The sequence below is a fragment of the Apaloderma vittatum genome, unplaced genomic scaffold (assembly GCF_000703405.1).
Source record: "Apaloderma vittatum isolate BGI_N311 unplaced genomic scaffold, ASM70340v1 scaffold5143, whole genome shotgun sequence".
NCBI classification, from domain to species: domain Eukaryota; kingdom Metazoa; phylum Chordata; class Aves; order Trogoniformes; family Trogonidae; genus Apaloderma; species Apaloderma vittatum.
In genome coordinates this window covers 53,636-63,079 of record NW_009709708.1, presented here as the reverse complement: position 1 = coordinate 63,079, position 9,444 = coordinate 53,636, and the positions used below count along the sequence as shown (strand labels likewise).

The window sequence follows — 9,444 nt, the reverse complement described above, 5'->3', positions numbered from 1 at the left end:
AGAGGGGCTCAACCTGTTCCCCACTGCTGCCTCCTCTCTAATGGGGTGGGAGCTGTGGGGCTTAGGCATGGATACACATGGATTCACTCCCTGCCTGTTCTCCGCAGGTGACGCGGGTGCCGGTGGAGAGCTGTGAGCAGTATGAGAGCTGTGAGCTGTGCCTGGGCTCCCGGGACCCCCACTGCGGCTGGTGCGTCCTCCACAACATGTAAGTACCGCAGGCTCGGCCTGGGGCCACATCAGCAAACCAGGGTTTGCAACCCAGGTCTGTTCCCAGCTCTGTTCTCCTTGGGGACCTGTCTCCTGGGCTTCAGCTCCTGAACTGTGCAGAGATAGAGTGGTCCAAGGGGACTTATCCCTTCCCATGGCACCCACGTGTGGTTGGGAGGGCCTCTCTAATCCTGCCGTTAGGCTCCTGGGTTTGGCATCCTTGTGCCAATAAGAAAAGCTGAACATAAAATATGCCCTGAAGTCCCCAGTGCTGGCACCAGGGGAGAGCAGAGCTCAAGCCTCAGGCACCCAAGGTCCCCAGCTAGGCACCGTCTCTGTGCCAAAGGGTCTGTCTACCATGGTGTCAGCTTGGAGCTGCGCAGGACCCGGGGGCTTCTTCTCCTCACCGTGGTACTTTCATTCCCCTCCAGATGCTCGCGCAAGGACCGCTGCGAGAGGGCGGACGAGCCCCAGCGCTTCGCCTCCGACCTGCGGCAGTGCGTGCAGCTCACCGTCCAGCCGAAGAACATCTCGGTCACCATGTCGGAGGTCCCGGTAAGTCACCTCTGTTGCCTCCAGATCCACCCCCAGCCACCTCTTCTGGAGATGACGGCTGGGGAGGAGGTGATTAAAAATAACTGATGGGTTACAGGGAGAAAGGGGAAGAGAGGACTGATGCAAATAAAACATAGCAAAGTGCAGGGCATTGATGAGGGCTGGCCTATTGATGGAAATAATAAACCAGTTGATGATAATTCAGAAAAGGCATAACTGAGCAATAAATGTTTCTCCATAATGCAAACACCAACATCAGCGATGCCATTCGTAGGCCAGCGATCTATGTAGCTCGATAGCCTGTCTCTGACCCTGGCCTGCGGTAGATATTTTGGGATGAGACTTTGATGCACAACTTGCTGCTCTCTCTGTGCAGACAGGAAGGATGATGGACTTCCCTGAAGTATTTTCCAGGCCATTAGCACTGTGAAGAGAGTACAAAACAGCATATACTAGCAGTAAAGTTTTGAAAAGTCCCACGTCTGGGTATCTGGCAGTTGGTACTCCTGAAAGATCTGACCAAGGAGTTCTGTGGCCTGTGGGTATTTGTAATAATGTGACTTTGTAATAAGTGGATGCTGGGAAAAGCTTTGGAAGCAGAAAAGGTACTTGTTTTTTTTTCTTGGGCAAGATGCAGAAAGGACCAAATGGCCAGAGACTGCTTAGTTTCACATCAGATTTAGAAAAACTAAAGGAGAAAAACTGATGCGGGATGCAACTGATAAAGATTTAAGGATGGGAATATAATTAATGCCAGTCAACATGGTTTTATGTCAAACAAACCACATTTTGTTCTTTGATGAAATTATGACTTGAATTAGAAGAGGGATTGTGGGGATGTGATGTGTTTAGGTTTCTACAAGGCGTTTGACTTGGTACAACACAACGTTCTGATTAAAAATTAGCATTATACAATATTGATAAAGCATGTGTTAAGTGGATTAAGAACTGGCTCTGTGACAGATCTCAAAAAGTCCTCGTCAGAGGGTGATTATCACTGGATGGAAGTGGTTTGGAAAGCGCTTCTGCAGGGTCTCACGTTCATTGGTAATGTGGAGATAAATGCGAGATGGCAGTGGGTGGGACCTGCTGGGACTGAGGGAGTGGTGCAGGGTGAGGTTTCCTTCAGAGCAGTTAGGTTTGCTTGGGGCTGGTTTAGCAGAGAAATTGGGGTTTGATATTGCCAAGCCTTAAGTTAGATATGGAAGAAGACGTGGCATTTACCTGGTGTCCTGGAAAGTGGTGCCAGGGCTGAGCCCTCACTGTGGGGCTCTCGATGCTTCTTGGGTGAAGCCAGGAGCTGGGCAGTGTTTTCACCTCTTGGGTGGTTATCTCCCTGACCGATGGCAGGATGCTGGTGTGGTTAGTGTGGAGATAGCTCGCTTGGGCTAGAGTCCAGTTCTGAAAGGGAGAGGCTGAAAAACTCCCGTAAACATCATGTAAATGAGTTGAGGGCTGGAGAAAATGCCTTGCAGTGAGAGACTTCCAGAGCTCAATCTGCTTAGCTTATCAAAAAGAAGATTAAGAGGTGACTTGATTACAGAGTATAAGTGCCTTTACAAGGAGCAAATATCAGGGACTAAAGGGCTTTTTAATCTATCAAGGAAAAGCATAACAAGAACTAATGGCTGGAAGCTGCGAAAAATTCAAATTAGAAATAAGGCAAGCATTTTGTAAAGTGAGAACTGCTGACCCTGGGAATGAATTTGCAAAGGGAAGAGGTGGATTCCTCCCCTCCTTGGCTCTGCCGGAGCAGATGCCTTTCCGTGAAACACTCTTTAGAACTGACGCTGTGCTTGGTCTCTGTGGAGAGTTGAGGTGTAATGGCTTGTGGTATGGCCAGGGCAGAGGATGGGAGGCTGTGAGTCATTCTGTCTTTTAACCCCTTTAAATCTCCACTCCTTGCTTGAGCAGGGAGGTCCATGGATGGGGCTTGCTTGCAGAAGCCTGGAGCAGGTCTCACCATTGCGTGTGGGTGGCAGAGGAGGGACTGCAACCCTGGTCTTTTCTGTTGGCTGGACTTACACAGAGAGGAGCCTTTTTTGCTAGTTTTCTGTGTTGATACTCTTGTCTCTCCTCCCCAGCTGGTCCTGCAGGCCTGGAATGTCCCAGACCTCTCGGCGGGAGTCAACTGCTCCTTCGAAGACTTCACTGAGTCTGAGAGCCGCATTGAAGATGGGAAGATCTACTGCAGCTCTCCCTCTGCCAAGGACGTCATCCCCATCACCAGGGGCCGCGGTGAGCTTGTGCCCCAGGGTGGGAAGAAAGCCGGAGACGAAACTTGTCCCACTTGCTGCCCCAGATGCAGATGTGAAGGAGGACAGTCCTCCTGTGACAGGGATCCCCAGCCCCTGAGCAGGACCTGAGTTGGATTCTTGGAGCTTAGGAGGTGAAGGACACTGCTGCTCATAAGGGGACTGCTCCTTGGTCTCCTCTAAGCCTGCCTCCATGCCAGCAGGTTGCAGTTAGCTGTAGGGGCTCAGAGCTGTACTTGGGCCTGTTGGTGGCTGAGTTGGAGTGGATGAACACTCTCTTTTTACTGCCACGCTCTGGAGATTTTGTTAGTTACCCGGGCATGAGGGGTGATGCCCAGTTCTCTCCAGCCCACTGCAAGCCTTGAGCTGAAAGCTGGGGTGTACACTCTGTGCCTTCTAATTCCTTTTTTCTGTCTGGTTCTCTCCCAGGGGACAAGCGAGTGGTAAAGCTCTACCTGAAGTCTAAGGAGACGGGGAAGAAGTTTGCCTCTGTGGATTTTGTTTTCTACAACTGCAGCGTCCATCAATCGTAAGTGGCTTAGGCTTCACGAGGGTGCTCTGGGAGCAGGTCGTTGGGCCAGTGAGAGATTGGGAGAGAGAGATCTTGGCTTTGTGGGTACTGATGTTGCAAGAGCAAAGGGCAGTCAATTATCTGGTGGTGTTTGCAGTGAGAAACCTCCTTCTGCCCTTGTAAAATGGGACACTGACCAGAGCACCCACAGTTGGTTTGAGCGTGTGGGAACGTGTAGCACCAGGACAGAACATCACTTAAAACCAGGGGTTTGGCAACTCTTTGGAATTAAAAACGAGTTTACTGCATTGCAGACTGTAGCAATCCATGTGACCAAAAATACCAAGCATCTTGTTATTCCTGGAAACAGTTAATAGGAGTGACTTGGCGATGCAAAAGGAGAAGCCTGTGTTTTCCTGCGTACCTGCTTCCCAGGCTTGCTGGAGAGCGAGCTGGAAAGTTACAGCAACATGGAATGGAACATGCTGCGTGTTCCGGGGCGTTTACCCAAGAATTTCCTAACGGGAAGTAATTGTGAATTTGCTTTCTTGTCAGACTGCCGTGAAATCTACTCCGCTTACGGGTTTTTAGGCAGTTTGAGATACGCCTGTGATAAAATAGAGGAGGTGTGGATTATTGATGTGCTAAGCAGGGCGGCTAAAGCCTCTAACAGTGAACTCCTGATGAGGAGCTGCAGATGGTGTGCTTGAGCAGCGGGGAGATGGCTCTGCTCTGGGAATGACAGAGGAGATGCTGGGGTGTGTTTGGGCAAAGAATTTGGAGCTCAAGAATGCAAGCAATCTCATTACCCTGCCAGAAACCTCCCATGGATGGTGGCACTCTGGCTGATCAGTAATTATAGATAGGCAAGTGCAGAGTGATCTCTTTTGGACGGCTTTTTGCGAAGTGTCTAGCCTGGCTTGCGGGGCTCTCCTGCAGCTTGCTCCTCCAAAGCCTGTTCGGATTTTCTGCTTTGATCAGGGTAAATCAGGTGAGATGAGGGCAGTCGCAGCTGAGTACCTGCAGTGAGCTCCAAGGGGAATGTGTCAGAGGAGAGCCCCTGCAAACCTTGTCCTTCGCAGGAATTTCTGCCCTGCCCGCTCTTGTGCTGGTGAGGGGGGAGACAGTTTGCAAACTCGACTTTCTCCCTCGCCTTGACTCCCAAGATGAGCTTTGTCTCCCTTCACGTTGTGTGGTTCCAATAACATTAGCTCAGCTTTGGCTCAGGCTGGCTGCGTGTCATTATTTTGCAAATCACAAAGCAGATGTGACTTTTATTTTTCTAAATGAAAGAAAGAAGACTTTTAAGTACAAATGGAATCAGATTCAGTTCAGTCAGGGCTCCAGCGTTTTGGTCCAGCGGGAAGAGGTGCTGAGGGAATTGGCATTTTATTTTATGTGTCTGACACAGGAGGGGAAAAAAAACCGCAACCCCCCCAAACAAACCTACAACAAAGAGCCCTGACTGATTTATTACTGCGTTGATGTTTAATTTTGGATGCATTATTTAAAAAGGCTAATTATGGATGCATTAATATTTATGGGCTCCGGTTGGAGCTGATAGAAAAGTCCATGTTCTAGGCTGGTGAACATTATTATTATTTTCTTTACATCAAGAATTTTAGGGTTTGGAGGCAGTTTTAACTATGTGACCTGCAGTGGAGTCATAGCCAAAGAGAATGACAATACCTCGGATGATGCAATACTTTTAAATACCATTTGCAGACAGACATCTTTAATGGATCTCTTTGGAGTTAATAGCCTTTCAGATCCAGGTTTCATATTTTGAGGAGGAAAATCTATATGTCAGCCTGATAAATTCTGTATTAGGAACAATATGCTTTTGCACAAGCCTAATGTTTTTCCTGTGGAGATCTCTGATCACTGTGCATTACGTTTTCTTTTTATATTTGGGTGGCTTTGCTTAGGTTGGAAGCCAGAGGCCTGTGTGTTGAATCATTTCTCAGCTGAGGACAAACTGTTTAGGTGAGATTTTTCAGATGATTCTGGAGAGATGGGAGGATTATAAGGCAGCTGGGGTAGCTCCAGGGAAGCCAACGCAGCTCTACCGTGTACACCAGGGAGAGTCTGACCCTTCTTATTTTCAGCAGACATCTGGAAAGGCATCAGAAGAATGCTCCACTAAAGCCCTTGTGGGGACTGTGGGGCTAATCCTGATGCTGTGCGAGCATCCTGGCTCTCTTGATTCTCACTGCCTTGCAAAACTCTTCTTCCCATGCATTTTCCAAGACTGCTGGAGCCAGCCTGGTCCAAGGAGGGGTTTGCAGGAGGGAAAGATACATCTAATCTCTTCTGCAGGGAAGGAGGGGTGCAGAGGAGGTTGTGCTAGCTGTGTGTTTGGCTTGTGGTGGTCCAGACCGAGGGGGTTTCTTCCAGGTAGAGCCCTGTTGCTGTCCTGTCTGTTACTGCAGGGCTTTGTAGTGTCACCTCGTGTGACAGGACTGCCCCATCGCAGACTAGCGTCACTGGCTCTTGGGGTGCTTCTCTGTGCAGGGTCCCTGCTCTGGGATCTCCACTCTCTTTGGGGCTTCATTCCTTGCAGGGTTACCTGGCAAAGTTCTGGGAGTCCCAGCTTGGTGTACCTCACCCCAGCTCCTGTGGGGCTCAGGCAGGCTTTTCTAGATAGTGACATATTTTGGGCATCTTGCTCCTGAAGGCTTGTGCATGAGGCAGGGGATGTTTCTGGCTGAGCTATGAGAGATGCCTTGATTGAAGTAGTGGAAGCCTGGAGGTCAATGCACAAAAATGGTTCCCTTGCAAAGGAGTGTGTCGGTGGTTGATGGTCGCTGCCAGCCCATGGCGAGGGAGCAGGGCTGCCTGCGCAGGCTTGCCTGCAGCTCCTGGGAACAGGCTCTGGTTCCTGTGGTGAGGCACGGGGTGGAAAACCCCATGGTAGAGGCCAACGTGTGTTCCCTTGAGGGTTTCCTATGGGGCACGGATTGAGCGGGGGCATTTAAAGATTGCATGGTGCCTTTGATCGTCTAATGAATCAGTGTGTGTCCAGCATGTGTGCAGGCAGATGTTGAGGTCGTCTTTGTCAGCGTTAAACTCCCTCTTCAAAGCCTTTGTGGGGAAATGAGTCCCCTTTCAAGATAAAGACATAACACCAGGCTCCCTGCCTGTCTCTGGCAGAGCCTGTGCTTGCCGACGAGGTGGGTGAGTGGGGATTCCTCTCAGAAAGCCAGCGAGCAATTCCAGGGAATACCGGAATGTATTTCTTCCCACTATTTCTGTGTTTTCTTTCTGAGTTTTTCCTCTGGAAAAACTCTACAGGTCTGTGCCAGGAGGGCAAGGCTGGGCTGTTTTGGTGACTGAGGCACATGTTGGGACCCCTGAGATGATTCCAACGCTCTTGCTGCTGGGCTTCTCACTGCAGCCTTCCCAGCTGCCCGCACACGCTGTGGTGGCTGCTCTGCTGGCCCAGTGCTACTTGTTTCCAGATGTTTACAGATGCTTTATTTTCGAAGGCATGGACAGATGGCTGCAAGCAGTTGAGTGAGTGTATCTGCGTTAGCACGGCTGAGCTGCAAGGCGGTAACAGATTCCTGTGTGTTCCTGGGCTGGGGCAGGTGGAAAACCCTGCAGGATGGCCCCAGAGACCACTCAGGATAACCTGGTTTATGTCACGTTTGTGTGTGAATGGGGAGGACTGTACAGCCTCGTGTTGTGTTTCAGTGAGGGGAGGCTGCTGAAGGTCTTTCAAGTGAGTTTAAAAACCAGGGCCTGATTCTGCATTCTTAGTCAGCGTGATGGTGGGTGCACTGGACCACTCTGCAGTGGGTTTATGTGGTCAACCCTTGCCCTGTGAGTGAGGCACTTGGCAAAACCCAGCAGGGGTATAAAAGCATCAGATTGGCATGAAAGGAAGGGCAGAAATGAATTGAGATGGGCAAGGAGGGAGGGAGGTGAGAGCTGATGTCCCCCCCACCCTCTCCCATCTTTGGGTCTGGGCACTGGCTGGGAAGGACAGGGCTGCCTGTAGGTCTGTGTGGAGGCTTGGGAGGCACGGACTGTCTGTTCCTGCTGCTCCTCAGGATTTCCCCCTCTCCCTGGGGCAGAGAGATGGATATAAAACCCAAAGCACTGCAGTTCAGCCCCTCACCCCTGACAGCTGCTGCTCCAGATGCCGACTATGCCGGAGCTGAGTATTCGCTAAGGATGCATCCTCCTGCCAAGAGGAGGTCTGAGGAGCAGTCGGGGGGCTCGCCGGCGGGCTGTGCTGTGCGTGCGCAGATGCTGTTTCCATCAGCGCCGTGTTTATAATTCCCCTTCTCAGTGGACCTCCCCTGCTCTGCTCTTGGTGCCGTTCAACTTGACCCCATCCCTCCTCCCTGCCCTTTGCTTCATGTGCTTTCTCCAGGAACAAACTGCTCCATGGAAATAGCCTCAGTGTCCCTGTGTGCATGCACACGCGTGTGCAATGCTCACGCCCTCTGTCCCTCTTGTGTTCGGGGCTCAGGCTTATCTCAGCTGCGTGGATGCTGGTTTTGATTTCTGCCTTCTCCACTTAGCGTGCTAAAGAGCTCTGGGCTTCTTTAGGCACGTGGTGTCCTGTGGCATGGGAAGGAGAGTGAATGAGGAGCCAGGATCCGGTGCCACTGGCTTCCTGTGCTTCCCCTCGGCTGCAACAACACTTTGGATCAGGCTTGGAGAGAGCTGTGACCTCGCTGTGGTGACTGGAGGTGCCTCCTGCAGAGTTGCCCTTACACCCAGTGAGGAGCCAGTCCCCAAAGCCACCCCTGGGTCTGGGCTTGTCCTGCAGCGATGCTTGTGGCCCTAGACCCATCATGGAGATGCACCCAGCCCTGAGACGCTCTTTTGCCATCCTGCTGCCCTCTCTGCTCACCTGCTTTTCTGCAGCTGTGTTGGTTGTTTTCCTAGCACAGCCTTAGCAAGTTTGGGATTGGTTTGAAAGTGGAGGAGAGCCACATTAGGAGGTCTTAACCCAACTGTGCAGTGAGCTGGGGACAAGCGTGGAGGTTGTGGAGAGGCTCTGTCTTTGCCTGTGGGTCACTCAGATGGGGGAGGTTGCAGGCTGGCGATGAGCCTGGGGAGTGGGACACTTTGCACAGTGACCCCAAAGCGCGGCTCTGGGTCTGGTGCCACTCCTCTTGTATGAGGACTTTAGGATGCAAAAGGGGGCACCTCCAGTGGGTCTGATCCCCTTGCCCAGCCTTGGCTTCGTCTCCACCTGGCTCCTGACAGGGCTGGAGAAGAGGCAGATGGGGAGCAAGCTGTGGGTCCGTGCCTGCACTGCACCCCCAACATCGGTTTTCTGCCTGTCTGGGCTTCTTGCACTCCCTGCACTCTTCAGAGAGGGCGGGGGGGCTTCAACACATGAAGGAGAGCCTCCCTCTAATTATCAGGAGTGATGAAAGCCTCTTAGGCAAGAAGTGACAAGGGAAGAGTGCCTGACCGTGGGAAGGAGAGAGACAGCACAGATGGCATCATGCTGCCGAGCAACCTGCTCCTGTGCCGGGAACAGACAGCGGCGACACACGGACACACCAGGAATACGGACCCGGCCACGCTGCCCAGCCTGACCTGCGGCCGGGGAGTCCTACCTCGGCTCCTGCCCTGGTTTTGGGCAGCCTTGCAGGGAGCTGGGTGGTCAAATGGGCACGCTGAGGCCAGCAGGACCAAGGCAGGCTGGAAATGGGGTTTCGTCGTGTTGCTGGCACCCGGGCACTGACCTGCTCGCCGCTTTACAGTCTTTGGCCAGGTGGGAGTTGCTGACCCAGACAGGCTCTAAATGCAGCAGAGATGCTCTGGAGCGAGATGTGTGGTGGTGAGTGCTCTTACAGTGGCATTTGATGTCCTTACGGCAGATGGAGAGCCTCGGCAGAAGGGAGGGTGTGAAAACCATCTCCAAGGATGGGGCTTTAGAAATGG

At 51.9% G+C, this 9,444-nt stretch overlaps 1 protein-coding gene across 1 annotated transcript in view; it reads left to right on the top strand.

The window, feature by feature from the left end:
* LOC104272118 (plexin-A1) overlaps positions 1-9,444 on the top strand; it is a gene marked incomplete at both ends in the record, with an annotated part of 65,024 nt that overhangs the window by 1,951 nt on the left and 53,629 nt on the right. Inside the window, 4 exons of the mRNA XM_009867023.1 lie at positions 108-208; positions 642-765; positions 2,850-3,003; positions 3,450-3,549. Coding sequence (XP_009865325.1) covers positions 108-208; positions 642-765; positions 2,850-3,003; positions 3,450-3,549 — 479 coding nt within the window. The remainder of the gene's footprint in view (positions 1-107; positions 209-641; positions 766-2,849; positions 3,004-3,449; positions 3,550-9,444) is intronic.